We start from the raw sequence: 19,793 nt of genomic DNA, 5'->3' as shown, positions 1-19,793 counted from the left end.
GACGAGGAGTGCGGCGAACGCGCATCGCTCTTTCTGGTGGTGTTAGTGCCCATAGCCGTGCCCTCCATAGCGTAACGGCGGGGCAGTTCGCTCCAGTACATCTGCTGCTATCTACTGGACATCTCCCTGTCTCCTGGAGTTCTTGTGTTTGGAGTCGTTAGGCGATCGTCTTTCAGTGGTGGACCCCTCAATAAAGCATCATCTATCTATCCATTCGTCCATTTTCGAACCCGAGCAGCCTAACTCAACAAGGACAAATTGCAAGGCGGGAAGACAACCCTGGGCAGGGTGCCAGTCCATCGTATTGTGGATAGGGCAATTTAGTGTCGCCAATCCACCTAACCAGTATGTCTCTGGACTGTGGGAGGAAACCCACCCAGACAGGAACCTTCGGGTCTCCCTACTGCAAGGCAGTGGCACTACCAGCGTGGCACTGTTATAAAATGGCTTAGTTGTAGTTTTTCTTTCAGTGAGGAATGTGCAGTAATGTAATCCATCCATCTATTATCCAACCCGCTATATCCTAACACAGGGTCACGGGGGTCTGCTGGAGCCAATCCCAGCCAACACAGGGCACAAGGCAGGAAACAAACCCCGGGCAGGGCGCCAGCCCACCGCAGGCAGTAATGTAATGGTGGGATAAAGCAAACCTCAGGAGAAGAATCAGGAAAATGAATGAATGAATAAAGAAAAGAATGAATGACCTATCCATCCATCCATCCATTATCCAACCCACTATATCCTAACTAGAGGGTCACGTCACAGATTTTAGTGGAAATCTTGGGCCCACATGACCAGCTTGAGAGCCCCCGGGCCAATCCCTTACCCGAGTTAGGGGGCTGCCTAGGGTGCCATTGATGAAAGTTAAGGGGACACAGAGGGTGAAAGGCTGAATGATGGTGGCATGATAGAGCGAGTAAGACAACGATGTCGGCAGGATGTGCACAAAGGGGTGCCATTGGAGCTACTGAAGGGGCACACGTGGTAGAGACGCCAAGGCTGATGGACTCTGATGATACTGGGTGGGCACCCTTTGTGAAAGTACAAGTGCATTCGCTCCATATGCCAAGGGTCACACGCTCCTTAAAGTCTGTGGGTTACACAGGGAGGAGCCATTTGTGCTGTTGAAGGGGCACTAAGGGGGACCCCCTCACAAATGTCATCAAAATCTAAGAATACCGAATACCTGCTATGGACAAGGAAGTTCTGAACGACCGCCACTCTTCTAGAGCTGGCCACCTGGCCAGTCATTGGACTTGGTAAGAGAGCTGGTCAAGAACCCAATGGTCACTCTGGCTGAAGTCCAGAGAACTTGTGTGGAGATGGGAGAAACTTCCAGAAGACAGCCATCACTGCAACACCCCACTGAGTCAGCGTTCATGGTGGAGTGGTCAGACATGTGGAAGACTACTTGGAGTTGGCTAAAGGGCACCCAAAGGACTCTCAGACTGGGAGAGAAGCAGGACTCTCTAGCTGAAGAAGGTACATGACAGCCCCCTATGTAAAAGAAAATGAAGTCCAATCCAAAAATGGCCACCATGAATGAGATACACCCGGTGCATAAGCTGTCAACCTGTTTACTCCGATGCCAGTTGGTCAAGCGTCTTAATACTAAAGCCTTGAGAAACAACAAGCATGTGGTCACCGTGAGCCCCCCAGGCCCATCAGCCCCAGTACAGCTGCCAGCTCAGCCATTACTGGAGGGGTGCAGTGGTCATTCTACAAAATGGCTTCACCTCAGAGTGCTGTGGCAAACGCCTCCATTGTTAGGAGCCAACATGGCACACTGGCACCTTGACACCAAAGTCCAGCCCACCTTGTGCTCTCGTTCCCATCCTGTTGTTTCTTTGTCAATCCTGGCTCAATCCTCTCTATGGCACTAAGGACCCCCCACCTGCCTCTACCTGCCCATCTGGACTCTTCTGGACTACTGTGTTCAGTTTTACTCTCCATATTACAAAAAAAAAAAAGACATAGCAGCAGTAGAGGAAGTCCAGAGAGGAGCAACCAGGCTGAGATGAGCACCATGGAGAGCAACTGAAAGGATAGGCTGAAGGAGATGGCCCTTCAAATAAATGGAGATCAAGAGGTGACGTGAGTGAAGTGTTTGGAATTAGGAAAGTGGACCCCAAGCTGTTACTTGTTAATGCTCCAAGCTATACTGGAGCTTCAAAACACACCAGTCTGGGCTACTGTGTGCAGTGGTGGTCTCCATATCACAAACTAAATGACAAAGCAGCACCAGAGAAAGAACAGAAAGGAGTGGCAGGGCCAATTCAGGACCATGGAGAGCAGTCAGCAAGAACGCCATTAAGTGAACCTCACAAAGTCAAGAAAGAAGGCTGAGAGAATGTCAGGTTATATAGCGCCTTGACGTGTGGACTGCAAGTCACAGGAAGTTCTGCTCAGGCTTTATAACACACTGGCGAGGCCTCATCTTGAGTCCTGGGTGTAGTTTGGGTCTCCAGGCTACAAAAAGGACACAGCAGCACAAGAGAAGGTCCAGAGAAGAGCGACTAGGCTGATTCAGGACCACCGAGAGCAGATGAGGAAGAGTCAAAGTGAAGAAGAAGAAGAAGAAGAAGCTGTAGAGTCAGCTCTCCTCCGCCCTTCCATCCTCACATCACTGAGTCGAGCCTCATGGCTGGTGGTCCATTGGTGACATATCAAGCCATGGCTTCATTTCTATTTGTCTTAATTTCCATTTTTGAGATCAACTCTTTTTCTATTAACAGAGGTTCATCAAACAATAATATGTTCTGAATAGTGAGAAAGGCGCTATATACATGTAACAAATTATTATTCATTATCATCATTACAACAACGTTAGAACTGCAGAACCACTTTGATGAGAACAGGCCCTTCAGCTCTCAAAACACCCCCCAGTGCTGTTTGAGTAATTTGTCCAAAGTGACGTCAAACTGGCATCTGGAAGCCCCCAAAAGTCCAAGTCTCCGCGACTCTACTTGGCCCCTCATTCCATGGGGTTTGTGGTTCTCTGTGTGATGAAAGACGTTCTTGACGTTGTGAGAAATTTGCCCCGAATTAGTTTCCATCTGTGCTCTTGTCACCAAATTCATTTGAAAGTGACAACTGTGCGCCACTGTGCCAGTTCCCTGAATAATTTCTAGAAAGTCACTGCGCACTGGAGAGATTCTGAAGAACTGGAAAATGTCAAATATCATCCCATTATATAAAATGGGTGACAGGGCGGATCAGAGCAACTATAGGCCAGTGAGCTTAACGGGCATCACAGGAAAATTAATGGAAGGAATTATTAAGGAGAAGATTGAGGAGCACATGGCAAGGACAGGACAGTCAGCGTGGGGTCAGAAGAGGGAGGTCGTGTTTTACTAACAGGCTGGAATTCTATGAGGAGGCAACAAAAGGATACGACCAGAGAGGAGCAGATGAGATGATTGATGTGGACTGGCAGAAAGCATCTGATGAGGTGCCACATGAGAGGGTGGGCATCAAACTAAAAGAAGTGGCAGTTCAGGGTGTGGGGTGTCAATGCTGAGCATTTTCAGTTTAAGTAAAAGAAGATGAAGAAGAGACCTGCTGGACGTGTTTAAGATTATGAAGGTCATTAGTCCAGTGGGTCGAGACTGTGACTTTAAAATGAGTTCATCAAGAACACGGGGACACAGCTGGAAACTTGTGAAGGGTGAAGTTCACACAAACATTAAGAAGAAGACCACAGTGGACACCAAGTGGAACAAATGACCAAGCAGTGTGGTGGACAGTGTCGTTCAATCATTAACCCTTGCTAATTCTCTCTCTCCCTCTTTGCCCTTTTGACTGTTTTACATAACATGGTGGCATGTGGCAGACAGCAGGACTTTAGGGACCTGCAATGGTTTGGAGGAATCTAAGTGGACAGGACTAGCAAGGTTTGTGGGGCCAGTTGGCCTGTTCTTGTCCAGGTTGTCCTGATTTTGAATGTTTCAATCACCTCACCTCTCAGTCTGGCTTGGAGTTCTGACCCTTCAGTCGTTCCTCCTCAGTTGCCTGGTTGCTCTTCTCTGGATTTCCTCTGTCACTGCTTTGTCTTTTCTTTTGTAATATGAAGGCGAAAACCACACCCAGCACTCCAGGTGACGCCTCAATAATGTGGTATAAATTTTAAGCACAACCTCCATTATAGCTCTGAGCATTAAGTGATAATTGTACTGATTCCTTGTATAATGTTTAACACTTTGGTAACTCTTTACCTCCATTTGTCATTATTACTTTTGTGCAAAGAGATTTAAAATCTAGGGTGGCACGGTGGCACACTGGTAGTGCTGCTGCCTCGCAGTTAGGAGACCTGGGTTGGCTTCCCAGGTCCTTCCTGTGTGGAGTTTGCGTGTTCTCTCCGTGTCTGCTTGGGTTTCCTTCCTCAGTCCAAAGACATGCAGGTTACGTGCATTGGTGATCCTAAATTGTGGGTGTGTGCCCTGCGGTGGGCTAGCGCCCTGCCCAGGATTTGGTTCCTAGGATTGGCTCCAGCGGACCCCTTTGACCCTGTAGTTAGGATCTAGCGGGTTGGATAATGGATGGATGGATGGACTTAGAATCTCTGATAGACAATCGGTTTCCATTCTTTTGTTTTTCCAGTTGTAGCACAGACAGGTGAAGTGACTTGCTCAAGGTCATAGAGTGGCAGTAGTGCCACCTGAACCCGCAGCCTTAGGGTCTGAAGTCAAAATCCTTAACCTTTACACCACACTGCTTGTTTGGTTTGGTTAGGCTGCTTCAGTTGTTCCTCTTGTGTTGCCCTCCATGGTCCTGAGGTGGCCTGGTTACTCTTCTCTGGACCTTTTTCTAGTGCTGCTATGTCTTTTTGGAGACCAGAACTGCACCCAGGAGTCCAGAGGAGGCCCGACCAGTGTGTTATAAACCTCCTGTGACTTGTACTTCAAGTCTCTTAATGGCTTTCTTACTGAGTGCTCTCCATGGTGCTGAATTGGCCCAGCTGTTCCATTCTGCACTTTCTCTGGTGCTGCTTTGTCATTAATTCTGTGATATGGAGACCAAAACTGCACACAGCAGTCCCAGTGTGTCCTCACTAACAGTCTTGATCCATTGGACTAATTTAAACACTTCAATCAGGTCTGTTCTTCATCTCCTTAAGGCTCAGCTCTTTTAATCTTTCCTCCTAACTCATCCCCTGTAGCCCTGAATCAGCCTAGTCGCTCTTCTCTGGACCTTCTCTTGTGCTGCTATGTCCTTTTTGTAGCCTGGAGACCAAAACTTCACCCAAGACTCAAGATGAGGCCTCACCAGTGTGTTATAAAGCCTGAGCAGAACCTCCTGTGACTTGTACTCCACACGTCAAGGCGCTATATAACCTGACATTCTGTTAGCCTTCTTAATGGCTGGACGTTGATAGCTTAGAGTCCACTATGACTCCTAAATCCTTCTCATAAGGTGGACTCTCGATTTTCTGACTCCCATTGTGTATTCAAACCTCACATTTTTTATTCCCTTTACATTTACTGACATTAAATTTCATCGTCCACAAATCTGCCCAAGCCTGTCTGCTGTCCAAGTCCTTCTGTGATGATGTAACGGATTCCAAATTATCTGCTAATCCACCAATCTTGGTATCATCTGCAAACTTGACCAGCTTGTTACTTATATTCCTATCTAAATCATTTATAGATATTAACAATAGCAGCGGCCCCTGCACTGCCCCCTGCTGGTCACCACTCTTAACATCGGCCAGTTCTGATGAGGTTCCTCACACCATCACCCTCTGCTTCCTGTGTCTGAGCCAATTCTGCACCCACCTAAAATCACCCTGAACTGCCACTTCTTTTAATTTGATGCCCACCCTCTCATGTGGCACCTCATCAGCTGCTTTTTGAAAGTCCACATCAATAATCTCATGAGTTCCTCTCTCCTCGTATCCTTTTGTTGCCTCCTCATAGAATTCCAGCCTGTTAGTAAAACTCGACCTCCCTCTTCTGACCCCATCCTGACTGCCCTGTCCTTGCCAGGTGTTGCTCAGTCTTCTCCTTAATAATTCCTTCCATTAATTCTCCTGTGATGCCCATTAAGCTTACTGGCCTATAGTTGCCCTGATCTGCCCTGTCACCCTTTATGTATAATGGGATGATATTTGTCATTTTCCAGTTCTTCAGGATCTCTCCAGTGCTCAGTGACTTCCTATAAATTATGAGTTCATAATCAGTGGTTTACATTTGTACTCACTAACCTCCTTAAGAACTTGAGGGTCAATCTTATCTGGCCTGGTGATTTGTCTGATCTCATCTTATTTAATCTCAGCAGCTCTTCTCCTTCTACAATTTCCAAATCCCTCAGCACTCCTCCTGTGTGGACTGTGAGATGTTAATCACTTCAGACGCATATTTTTGCTGTTCTTATTTTCATGAATATGGCTGCCAGTTCTTTGAACCTTTCATTGTTCACTGAGAGCAGACGTGGCACTTGCGACAATGCCATGTTCACGTCTACCACTCGCCCGTTGATGTCTCCAAATGCCAATGAGCAATCTGATCCTACTGAAAGGCTATTCGTTTGCAGCAGGTTGTGTTTAATGTTAACTTGTGCAAAGTGGTCTCCACATATGTGACACACATTTACGTGTTTAATGGGGGGGTCTTTATAGGAGGCCGTGGATCGTTAATTGTAATCAGAAGCTTGCTGTTGTCATATCAGGCTAATAAGCCCACCATCATTGTTTGAGCGCCGCTTTCATGAGATGTTGGATTGGTTTAGAAATGCGAGCCCACTAATTGTGCCCACCTACATTGTGGTTGTCTCCAGACGTATGGATTATACATTTGGCACAGTGAGACATTAATGCACTGGCAGAAGGTGGAAAATGGCAGGAGCGAAAGACTGGAAGATGGATGGGAGAATGTGGGTGTCAGCGGGCAGTCGAAAGGATTGGTCACTGAATTGGTCAAAAGAATGACAAAAGAGCCACCACAAAGGTTTGGGCCAGCCTCCCGTGTACCTGAACCCGGCGGCAAAATTGTTCAATCAATTGCACAGAACAGTAGGGTACAGAATGGAGTCCGAGGTTTAAAAGCAAACGCAAGGCAGAGGAAGTGATGTCATCGGGATTGGGACTGGAAGGTGACATCATCAGGGCCAGATGGAATTTCCCAAAACTGGTCTGCAGTGGAAAGAGAGAAATGATTGGCGCACTCTGCCACCCCCTGGACTGGCGTGGAACTCCCCTCCTTTGAGCCCTTTAGCTTCCTCCCATGCGCACGCGGGTGGCATCACCAAAACCAAACCAAATCTTAGGCTCAAGTCAGTCATCCATTTGCGAAAACTAAAACTGAGACATACCGACAAGCACAACCGAGCAGACGTAGCATCACGGAGTTTATTTCACGCTCAGAAGAACCCAAAACATCCGAGGGGAGCTTTAAGTCGTTGCACAGAAGACGCGCAAATTATGCAGATCACTGAATGACTCCTGGAGACTGCAAAAATCAAGATGGCGTTGGAAAAAGACACAAGAAGCTTAAAGCCATTAGAGATCAAAAAGGTGACGGTGGAAATGAGTTGAGCAGCCCGGAAACCCACCACACCAACAGCTGAGCGTCTCCTGGTTCACTGCGGCTCTTCACCTGCTTAGGCTGACATTTCATTTTGTGTTCATTTGTTTCAGTCGCTTCTCTTCATTTTGTTTTGCTCCTTTCTGACATTCTGTTGCGTTTCTCGTATTTTATGGGCGGATCCCTAAGGGGCGGGGCCACTCTTACCTGACCAATAATGGACTGGAGGCTGTCATGAGTTAGGATGGAAATTAAGCCATACTGTGTACTGTTGTCAGGGTCATTCGCCCTCGTTTCTAGGGGCGGAGTCTCCAGATAGAAACCTTTGCTCCCTTTTGATGAATTGTGTCTTTGATCGTCTAGTTGTGCCTGCTGTCCCACTCATTGCCTGTTTGGATTTTGCCTCTCATTTGTGTTGCGGTCGCTATGGTTCATTTTTAAGTTTTTTTTTTCTTTTTCCCACTTCTCCCAGTTTACTCAGAAGTTCATGATCCGGCAGGCTGGGCAGGTCACTTCATTGGATGCACTCTGGAAGTGGTGGCTTGTGGGAGTTTTGCTTTTTTTTGCTCATTTTCTGGTCTTTTGTTTCTATTTATTGTTTTATTTTTCTGGATTTCTTTTTGGGATTTGTTTACTGTCGATTGTCTTTTTGGCAGCTCCTCCCCTTTGAGTCTTTTACTTTGTGTTATTAATAAATATTTTCATTTTTAACTGTGGGACTCGTCCCTTCAGGCCAGGTCTCCCCCTTGCGAGGCGTATTTATGGATATTTTTTGACGTTGTTCATATATTTTGGGACATTACTCCTTTTTTTATGTCTCAAGCCCCCATGTTTGTTAGGGTCAGGCTCCCTGGGGTGAGGCCTATTTGTTTGCAGGCCAATTAAGATGCTGGCCTATTATTTTGTATTTTTAATTTTTTCGACATATTTGTGAAGTCTTCACACTGTTTTGCTATCGTTTGGCACTAAAATCTCAACAGAATGACAAAGGAAACAAAATCCTCACTTGTTGTATGATGACATCACACAATGTGACCGCCCCTTAGCAACTGGATGATGTTACACGGCAACGGTTCTCCAAAATGTCAGCACCTGAAGCAAAGCAAAGTGGTAAAGCATAACGCTGACCTGGACAGACCTGGACAGAGGAGGCACTGAGCCCCTCCAGGAAGTCCTCAGACCCTTCACTTTGGTGCCGCCTTACGCTCAAATTATTCAAATTCACCTGAGAACGACAAAGGAAAACAAGGAACTGTGCCCTCATCACGAGTATTGAGACCCTGACCTCAGTCCGTCGGTGAAGCCCCCTTCGGTGGCCACTTCTCGGGTTTCACACCTCCTCTGGATTGGGGGCTTTTCTGCCATTCCTCTCTGCAGACCCCCTCAAGCTCGGTCAGGGTAGATGGAGACCAGCAGTGGACGGCCATTGTCAGGTCTCCACTCGGCCACTCGAGGACATTCCCAGAGTTGTCCCTCATCCACTCCTGCGTTGTCTTTGCTTTGTGAGCCTTCAGCCCAGTCTGAGGTCCAGAGCCCCCTGGGCTTTGCTCCATTCAGTGTTCCCTCAACCCAGTCTGGTCCCCCAGTCCCTGATGCTGCCACCGCCATGTCCCACATTTGACAAGCAGGGCCTGCCGTCCCCCAGACACGACGCTAATCTTGATTCCATCAAACCACAGAATCTGAGAGTCTTTTAGTTTCCATCTTGCAAACTCCAGGTGGGCTTCCTTGTGTCAGTTAGTGAAGGGAGGCTTTGCTCTGCCCAGTCTGTCATGAAGCTTAGGTTGGCGGAGTGTTGCAGTGATGGCTGTCCTTCTGGGCATTTCGCCCATCTCCTTTTGGGTATTCTGAAGCATTGCCAGGGTGGCCATCGGGTGTTTGGTTGCCTCTCCTCCCATGATTACTTGGTTTGGTCAGATGGACAGTCTGCCATGTAGGAGTGATGGAGGCCACTTCAGTGCTGCCATATTCCACAGACTGGCACCCTGGCACACTCCTTTCTCTAAGTCCTTCCACGTCTAATGCTGGCGGGTCGTCAATAAATTTAAAAAGGCTAAACTGGGGTGTCGGCCCATGAAGGTCAAGAAACACCAGCGTAAGGAAGGCAGTGCGAGCCGAACGAGTACGAATGATACGTGTGGAGCAGCACAGATCAAAGAGAACCTGGAAGGGCCCTCCAAGGGTCAGGAAACACAAGAAAAATAATAATATTAACAATGAGGATGATGAAGATGATGATGAGAGATGTATTGCTGCACTTTCTAGAACGCTGCTATCCTGTTGTTTTCCTGAGGCCCCCATTATGTGAATCGGCTCACGACTCCATAGCCGACTCTGGCTGCATGTCGCCCTACAAAGCGCACGGAGGACTGTCAGAAGATGTTGTCCTGGGCAGCTTTTCGATTCAGCAGTCACCAAACTTATGACAGTCCTTTGTTTTCCTGTCACACCTCCTGGACAGATGGGGTGACATGTGACACACCTGATTCAGTGACCAGTCCCGTTCAGCCATAACTCGGACCTCCAGTCCAGCCTGCTTGTGTTCCTGTCGGCACCTTTCTAAATTTCAAAGGAGCAGAGTAAATGTGCCCATCAGAGACCCAGTGGCTGAACGCGACCTCTCAGCCCCTAACACCCAAATTCGCCCAGTGCTGTAACTTGGTCATTAACTGGAGTTTACTTGTATGGCGACTTTCATGCTGCTCGCCTCTCCTCCCTCAGGTGCTGATGGTGAACTTGCTCTGTGTGGCTTGTATTGAACTGGGCCGACTCACTCGACTGGCACAGGTCAGTCTGGGTGGTGTGGGCCCAGCTTTGAGCTGGCATCCTGACCAGGGCTGATTCCAGGATCATACCAATTTGGGGGGTGGGGGGACCTCGATCAGAATAAACACGTTAGGAGATGGGCGGGTGGACTCTCACGCTGGACGTCTGCTCAGGTTTGTTCTGTGAAAGTCTTGTGATGACGCGCTCTGTGAAGTCCCACCTGTGAACCCGTCGCCGTGTTTTAATGGCCTCTCTTGTCAGCCGCGGCACCGCAAGCAACGCAGTGACTCCGAGTTTTCCACGCAGTCCTCTACGCGCCCTTCGTTCTGCCGAAGCCCCAGAAAACGCGCGCCTTGGGCGCCCTCTGGTGGAGCAACTGCGGAAGTGCAGCACCGCGCAGGCGTCGGCCTCGGAGATGGAAAGCCGCCTCAGCATTTGATCGACTTTTTGATATCAAAGGAGAAGATAATAAAAGTCGATAGCAAATGGAGTCATTTGATTTTAAAATCTGATAGCAACTTTGTCACGTTTTATATAATTATTTAAGGAGTGTGGCCAGCTTCCCACATGTGGTGCGTCTTTATTCAAAAAATAAAAAGTCTGGACCATCCGTCCATCCATTATCCAACCCGCTATATCCTAACTACAGGGTCACGGGGGATCTGCTGGAGCCAATCCCAGGCAACACTGGGCGCAAGGCAGGAAACAAACCTTGGACAGGGCGCCAGCCCACCACGGGGCACCCACACACCAAGTACACGTTTTTAAAATTGATCTTTCCGTTTTGTTCATTTTCAGTACATGGTGTATATTTCCCTTCCCGGTGGGGTTTGTGCGAACAGGTTAACATGACTAGAGATACAAGGCAGACCTAAACAGGGACGTTAATTTTATATTCTGTTCGGTCCGTCGCCGTGTCTCTCATTCTAATTCTTAAAACTGCCCAATTTCTGTGAATTACAAAGCAAAATGCAGCCAATGTATGGCTTAAAAAAATGCACATAAGGACATAAGACATCTGACAAACAAGAGGAGCTAATGGCGGTCCGTTTGTCACCCGCCTGCAAACAGCTCAGCTGTCCCAGCGTCTTCTCCTGATTCTTCTTAAAGGCTCTCGAGGTTTCTGCTTCAACTTCATTTCCTGGTAGTTTGTTCCAGAACCCCACAACTCCATGGGTTGCAGAAGTCCTTCCTGGCTTCGGTCCTAAATGCTCTTCTGCCTTCTGATGCCCTCGAGTGTGTGATTCACCTGAAAGAACGTTGCTGGATCTCCTTTATCGACGCCTGGATGAGGTCTCCTCTGCTCAGACTAACAGGTTTAATTCTCTGTCACAGTCTGTCATAGTCCCATGATGCACCTGGCTGCACGGCTTCACGTGCTGCTGCGTCTCTCTTGTGCTGCGGTGACCAGAACTGCACACACGACTCCAGTCTGAGCAGGACGTCCCTTGACTTCAATTCAAGTTTCTCCGACGTAACCTAACCTACTACTCATTGTTTAGTCGATGGACATGCTGTGTCAACAGAAACCCTACGTCCTTTTCGGAGGTCTCTTCCTGTAGCTCGCTGTCTCCCATCTTGTGTTTCGTTGATGTTCCTTTGGCCCACCTGCAGCACTTTGCACTTTTCGACATTAATCTACACGTTCCAGGTGTTCGTCCAGGGCTTTTTGAAGTCATCTGCAAATTTGAGAAGTTTACTAACCACACTGAAATCAACGTCATCAATGGAAACCAGAAAATGTAACTGAGGGTCCGAGGACCGACGCCCGAGGACTCCACTGCTCCTCTCCTCCATTCTCCTGTGCTCTGCGCTCTTTGTCTCCTGGCGGTTAACCGACGTGAGCTCCGGTTTTGCAGGTCACCTCTGATGCCTTCAGCTTCTCGTTTCAGAATTCATCTTCATCGTCATCGTCAAAGGCCAAGTGAGTTCGGTCGTATGCTTTGTTTTTATCAACTATTCCCGTTGCTTCTTCTTCTTCTTCAAAAAATCGAACAGATTGGCTTGGCAGGACCTTCCTCTCACAAAGCCCTGCTGGCTCTTATTTAGACTATCAGATAGATCGATACTTTATTAATCCCAAGGGGAAATTCACAAATTCACACATTATTTTCATTTGGGTGATTTTCTCATTTGTTTCTTATTAAAGTTCCTGTATAATTTTGCATGGTATAGCAATGAGAAGTTAAGCAAACTGACACCTTTTATTGACTTACGAAAAAGATTACAAACGATTACAATATGCAGGCTTTCGATGGCTGAAGAAGGGGCCTGAGTGCCTCAAAAGCCGGCATATTGTAATCAGTTCAGCTAGCCAATCAAAGGGGTCATTTTGCTTGACTTCTCACTACTGTACATCCATAACGGCTAACACGGTACAACACCCCAGTACAGTACTACACGATACAGCAGTAAGACCCATTGGCCTGGAATTGCCAGATCCATTTCGTGTCCCTTCTTGAAGACTGGAGTCACATTTGACATTTTCCTGTCCTTCAGCACTTCTCCTATCTAAAGTGACTGCTCAGAAACGCCTAATAGGAGTTTATGGACGACGTCTTTCATTTCGTTGAATATCCCGTCATGTCCAGCAGTTTTATTGGCCTCAGAGCACATCGGTAAACGTAACATCAGGCGCGCAGCCCGCGCTCTCGGCTCAGTGGGACGGCCGCGCAGTTGCGCTCCATTGTCACGTGTCTTGTCTGCCCCGCCCTCCCGGAGCTGCGCCTCAAATCGCGCGTTAAATCTCCGCGCTCGGATCTTCTCGGCTGACCCTCTTCTTGCCCGATCGCGACGCCTTTCTCCCCGGTCTAGCTAATCTACTCATTTTTATTGTACATAACCTGAGTTGTTACTAATAATGGCTGAGAAAAAATGATTTCCCGCTTTTATGGAGAACCGGAATAACCAACTTTCTGATAGAATGGCCGCTTATGGAGACCACAGCAAACAATATCAAAAACATTCATGAAAACGTTTCCATTTACTTGTGTATGCTCACAACATCTCTTATATATATTCCTGCTAAACTATCATTATGTTAACCACTTCTGGGAAATACCCTCAGGAATATTTGGAGAGCCAATAAGACCCCAAGTCAGGAGTCCTGTTTCGGAGAGTAGGATTGAGTTTGGTGTCGATGTCAGCTTTTGTACCCCACTATCGTTTCCAAAATGACACCGCAGCAAGTAACTGAGAACTGCACCGCAAAAGCTCCCGAATCTCAGAGAGCCCCCAATCAAGCCCACCAGCCGGCAGTGCGGCCTCTCTGCTCAGATCATTAAGAGGAGCTGTGGCCGTGGGTCCGCCTTGGGGTGTCCCGCTCCTGAATATAAAGAGATGCTTTAAGAGACGGGGATCTCCATAATACGTTTTAAATGGGGCGCGTTCAAGAGTGGGCTCTGCGGCCAAGGTATGCCACTCGCGACTCAATTCACGAATGACCGATAAAATTCAGCTAAAATATACAGTACTATAATAGAAATACAATAGAAAATAAACTTTGTTCATATTGGCGTAATTTATAAATTGAATGCGAAAATAACATTAAACTGCGGTGGGCTGGCGCCCTGCCCGGGGTTTGTTTCCTGCCTTGTGCCCCGTGTTGGCTGGGATTGGCTCCAGCAGACCCCCGTGACCCTGTAGTTAGGATATGGCGGGTTGGAGAAATGATGGATGGATGGAAATAACATTAAAATTCGGACGTGAGCGTCAGTAGACTTTGTGCTCGAGGAGCCACATTACCCGAACTCTTCTCCAACATTTGAGGAATTATTTGCCGCTCTGATGCTAATCTTTCTGATCATAAAATTGATTATTACAATAGCAACAGATGAGAAGAATTCACGATTAATTGCAGAATTCCGGTATTTGAGGGTTTCTCTCGAGTGCCTCTTTCTCTTGCACGATTTGGCTCAAAAACTAATCGGTACATCGCCATCTCATATCTGACTGAAGTTTCGAGTTTGGTGCTTTTCAGTCCAGCCGTTTTAGCTCGAGACCGTCCTCAAGAAACTGTGAAACCCACAGACAGACACACACACACTCAGACAGACAGATACACAACGTCATCGAGATGTTTTCGGTGTGAGGGGACCCTAAAACGGCAACTTTGGTCGAAAACCGGAGATCGAATGTTTTAATGAATCTGAAGCTTTCACTCCTACAACATAGTTGATAGGCTATGGGGGTGTGGGGGCGAAACAAAAAGTTAAATTAAATTGAGATACGATTATTTACAATAGTGTATATTTTTCTTTTATTTCTTTATCACTTTTATCTCCTTCCAATCTACGAACATTATGAGCAAATTCATTTTTTAATTGTGTAAAGTTTGGCATCTTGTTGGACATCTGTGAGTGTGCAATTCATAATCAATACTGTTAAGTTTAAGACAGACCACCTTAACTCCACCTTAATATTAGCGACGGCGTCATACGGGGGCGTGGTTAAACGCCCACGAGATTCGAAAGCGCAGGCGCACAGGCAATACTGTCAGTTTATACAACATGGCGGCGTTGTTTGCAAGAGCTTTGCAGAGTGTGGTAAGTCCAGAAGTGCGTCGGTGCAAGGTCGTTGGTGTTGAAAGGCGAACCACTCGTGGTTTTCTTCTCTGACTTTTCTGGTAAACAGGCGGTCATGAACATGGACTGCTTTGGACAGCTTTCTGCGAAAAAGGGCACTGGCAGGTCTCATGCTGTCAGGTGGTTTTTAGTTGCGGTGCTTCTCACTTGAAACACTAGCGCCGGTGTGTCGGCTCGGTACGTAGTCGTCAGGTTCTGCTGCGGTCTGCGGCTCCGCTTTGGACACTCGGGCCGAAGCAGACACGTGTTGGCGTCTGAAGGACCGTCAGGGTGTTGAGCTTCACTCGCGCAGCAGCTCGGCTTTAGAATTTGGGAGGCCAAAATTAAAAACACAGCGCGGAAAAACCAAACGAGGCTCCAGTCAGAGCAGTCATTAGAAATAAAGCAAGTCAGAAGTTGAATGAAAAGACAACTCTACGAAGGTCACAATGGAGACCGTGATGGTGGCCGAACGCGACCTTACCGCTGGGTTTGGTGTCGAGGACCCGATTGGAACCTTGGACGCCGTCGACAGTCGCCCGCCTCCTCAGCTCCGATGATTTGGAAGCGCTTTGCTCTCAAGTTTTTTATTTTAAAAATTGAACGTCTTTGTGAGCGCCTTGGCGAAAAAATATATTCCCATCCCCTTACCATTATCGGGGTAGCATCTTGTAACTGCGACCCACACAGACACACACTCACACAACGTCATCGAGATGTTTTCGATATGAGGGGATCCTAAAACGGCAGCTTTGGTCGAAAACCGGAGATCGAATGTTTTTATGAATCTGAAGCTTTCGCTCCTACAACATAGTTGATATCTGGGGCAAAGCAAAAAGTTAAATTGTGATCCGATTCTTTACAATGGTGTATCATTTTTAACTCCTTCCAATCTACGTACATAATGAGCAAATTCATTTTTTTTAATTGTGTAAATTCTGGCATCTTCCTGGACATTTCTGAGTGCGGAATTCATAGTCAGTACTTTTCAGTTTAAGACAGACCACCTTAACTCCACCTTAATATTAACGACGGCGTCATACGGGGGCGTGGTTAAACACCCACGAGAATCTTAGTGAGCGCCTTGGCTAAAAAAAAAAATACTTAAAACCTTCGCATTATCGGGGTAGCATCATGTAGGGAGAGATCCATGGGGTATCCTGCACAGCATTGGGTTACAGCGGGGCTTCACACATTCAGTCACGAGGTGTCCCTGTGGCTGCAAAGTGTTTATTTCAACCAGTTTAACGAATCGGTGGCGCAGGCATTTAATTACAGTAGCTAGTCCCCGTTGTTATTTTGTATTTAGTAGTGACGGCTTCAGGTGACAGTGACGAGGAGGAGCGCCTTCAATGTCACGTTCGTTTAACTGCTTATTACTAAGGGAAGGCGAGGCAAAGGCCTACTCCACTTTTATCAGTTACTTAAGAATGTCGATCTACGATATTAATTTTCCGTGTTCCACATGTCAGGTATGCAGTCACATGCGCACAATCCCCAAGACTCCTATTTTTAATAAAATACGTTATTCTTAAAGGAATACGGGACTCCAAAATGGTATTTTTTAAAAATCTTGCGTAACCTGAGATGATTCAGTAATAGCAGAGAAAACAATGTAATCTTTTGTTTTTACAGAGAACAGAGATAACAAACTTTTTTGATGGAAGTTGTGCCCCCCGGCCCCCCATGACTTGATCTAGATAAAGCGCATGTTGGCCCCTTGTGATCCTGTAATTGCTCGAAAAACTCATTTACTTACAGTACTGGAGTACTAGAGGGGACTGGGTGGTCTCGTGGCCCCCTGCAGATGTAATTTGTTTTTCTCCAGCCGTCTAGAGTTTGTTTTTTTCTGTCCTTCCTGGCCATCAGACCTGACTTTTATTCAATTTTAATTAGTGTTCTCTAATTTGAATGATTTATTTTCTTTTTTTTATCTTTTTTCATCATGTAAAGCACTTTGAGCCACATTGTTTGTATGAAAATGTGCTGTAGCAATAAATGTTGTTGGAGTTCACCAAATTCTGGTCCTGTGGCGTTTTAAAAAATGGGGTTTTATTGGTTCTTTTTTTCTTACCAGTACACTACAGACGTCCGTTTGGTGCTCATTCATTGGCTCACTCGCATCATATCAGCATTGCAAGAGGACATCAAGTAGAGAGTAAGAGTTACAGAAAAGTGAAGGAAATCGTTCTTGGGTGCAAAGTGTGCCTCACGTTTGTGCATATAGTGTCAGGTTATATAGCGCCTTGATGTGCCCAGTACAAGTCCGAGGAGGTTCTGCTCAAGCTTTATAACACACTGGTGAGGCCTCATCTGGAGCACTGGGTGCAGTTTTGGTCTCTAGACTACAAAAGGGAGGTAGAGAGGCCAGAGAAGAGCGACGAGGCTGATTTAAAGGACTGAGGTGGGTGTGAGCTACGAGGAGCTGTTGAAGCAGATGAACCTTTTCAGTTTAAAGTGATACTCCACCCTGAAAGAAAGTTTTATTTTTATACGTGTTACCAATCCCATGTACTTTGTGGTGATGGCCAAGAAAAAATGCTGGTACTCGTGTGTCATAACCCAGCCACTGGCAAGTGGAAAACGTCATCTTTTTTTACATTTCGTTATTAACAAAGCAAAAACAAGAATACATAAAATTAGATTTTTTTTTTAATTACTTTTGAGACCTTACTTCTGTCTCAAAGTTTCTAATGTCAGCTGAAGCGAGAGGGACGGCAATGGAGAAGGGCTTTGTGGGTTGAGTGGCGGTGTTGTAACGCACGAGGACCAAAGTTGTAATGTCGTGTTGTAATGGCGAGAGAGGCACATTTGACAAAGTGGGGCAGACTCTGGACCCCTGGAGGTCGTAGCGAAGGAGAGAATGAAAACCTTCTGAACGATGCTGCACATCCTCATCCTCTCTGTGACGCACTGACACTCGGGACTCTCGGCCAATGAATTATTCAGAAAAAGTGTGTGAAGAAATGCGACTGGTGCTCCTTTGTGCCAATGGCAGTACGTCTGCATGACGCCTCGCTGGGACTGTAGTTGAAAAGTCAGAAGGTTTTTTATTTTCGTCTTCTTGGTAGATTTATTTAATATAGTGTTCCCTAAACTTTTTTCTTGTGAGTTAGTCTTGCTCTTGTTGGTGATTTTGAGACCCCATCCATAATGACCATCCTTTTTCTTTTTTTTTTAAACCCCCCCTGCCCTATGGATAGTCGCCGCTGACATTCATAACGGACAACGGTGAGCCACAACCCTGTGTGACCCAAATGGTGTCAACCTGCAGCAGCCAATCGGCTAAGAGAAGACCCTTTGGTTTAATGAGCTTCTGTAAAAAGCTGAATGTCCCCCTGGCACAAATGACAATGCGCTCTGTCTGAAGTCTGTAGTGACCAGTGCAGTGGTAGACGATGTGAAAACGTCCATGAAGAAGGAAAAGCAAGTCTCCCATCACTCGCGTCTCGTAATCCGGTCGCTTGCTCAAAACATTTCGCTATTTAAAATGAATGTTTTTTTTTGCTAAATTACTTTGAAAGACCTGCGGTGGGCTGGCGCTTTACCCGGGGTTTGTTTCCTGCCTTGTGCCCAGTCTTGGCTTGGCTTGGCTCTGGCAGACCCCCGTGACCCTGTAGTTAGGGTATAGCAGGTTGGATAATGGATGGACTTTGAAAGACTTACTTCTGGAGTTGTCGTTACACACGTAAACAGGAAACCTAAAGACTCGGGAGTGACTTTTGCCCAGTCATTAACGGGGAGTGTAGGGTCTTTAAGTCCCCCATTTTTCCATCATATGCCTTATAAGACAGGAGTAAAGTGAGGTGTTTGTTTTTTTTTTTTATGGATATTCTGATTGTTTTCCTGTTTGTTCAACGTTGGTCTCCTCCATTGAAGCCCACTGTGTCGGGAAGGTTTAACTCTTTTCTCCGTAAAGATGTGACATTTAACCTTTTCAGTTACTTCACTACAAACAAGTCGGGTTAAGCAGTGCGTAAAGAAACGCATCGTTTTTAGGTGGCGTATTCCTTGAGCTCAGTGGGTCTCCTGTTCAGCCCTGTGGACCATCCTGCTCTCCTGCCTGCCTTTAAGTGAGCTCTTGCTTCCCATTTTCTGCCTTTTTCGTGTTAATCCAGAAAGTGTAAAAGCTGCTTTGCTAAATTTTTATTGGGCTTTTTGTGTTTCACTGGAGTGAATTATTTTTCTTTATTATTACGAGGGGCATTCAAATATAAACATGAATTTATTATGAGCTGCACTTGTACATTGAAATGACTTGCACGCTATATTTCCATGTAGCGATACGCTTGTTCAACGCTCAGGAAGCTTCCTACTCCCAGAAGTCTCTGGACTGCATGTTGACCCGTTCTTGCACAGCGTCGATAACCTCCTCGCTACTTGAATTTCTTCTCTCCTTAAAATTCCTTAATTGGACCGAAGACCTGATTGTCCCTCTCTGAATGACTTGCACCAGTCATACACTGTAGACTGAGAGAGACGCAAGTAAGACGTTAGGGACTTCCAAATAAGCATCAACAGGACTGGTGAGCTTTGTGGGGCCGAATGGCCTGTTCTCGTCTAGAATGTTCTAATGGTCTAATGTAGACACTCCTCCTCAAGCTGATTTTAAGTCTTGAATAAATCTGAGATAGGACGACTCCTTCATTTGTCAGAAACGTAATAATAATGCACTGCGCAACACTACTGTGTACCTCCTGCTGCGACGTGTTGATTACAACTGAGAGGAAGGGAAGAAAGAGCAGCCAGCACAACTAACGACAACTTCAAACACGCGCGTGTTTGTCTAATGAGTCACGGCCACCTTGCACTCTTTATGAGAACAGAGCATGAAAATTCCTGTTTATAACTGAACGCCATATATATATATATATAATATAATATACAGTGGAACCTCGAGATACGAGTTTAATTCGTTCCAGCACTGAGCTTGTATAGCGAATTT

At 46.4% G+C, this 19,793-nt stretch overlaps 1 protein-coding gene across 1 annotated transcript in view; it reads left to right on the top strand.

Annotated features, from left to right (window-relative positions):
- The first annotated feature begins 14,749 nt into the window (after positions 1 to 14,749).
- Positions 14,750 to 19,793, top strand: part of prdx3 (peroxiredoxin 3) — a 42,115-nt gene continuing 37,071 nt past the window's right edge. Inside the window, exon 1 of the mRNA XM_039743066.1 lies at positions 14,750 to 14,830. Within this exon, the coding sequence (XP_039599000.1) occupies positions 14,795 to 14,830 (36 nt within the window). The 5' untranslated portion in view covers positions 14,750 to 14,794. The remainder of the gene's footprint in view (positions 14,831 to 19,793) is intronic.

The sequence above is a fragment of the Polypterus senegalus genome, chromosome 1 (assembly GCF_016835505.1).
Source record: "Polypterus senegalus isolate Bchr_013 chromosome 1, ASM1683550v1, whole genome shotgun sequence".
In the NCBI taxonomy this organism is placed as follows: domain Eukaryota; kingdom Metazoa; phylum Chordata; class Cladistia; order Polypteriformes; family Polypteridae; genus Polypterus; species Polypterus senegalus.
Note: the sequence above shows the minus strand (reverse complement) of the source record. Positions and strands in the feature narration are given on the sequence as shown.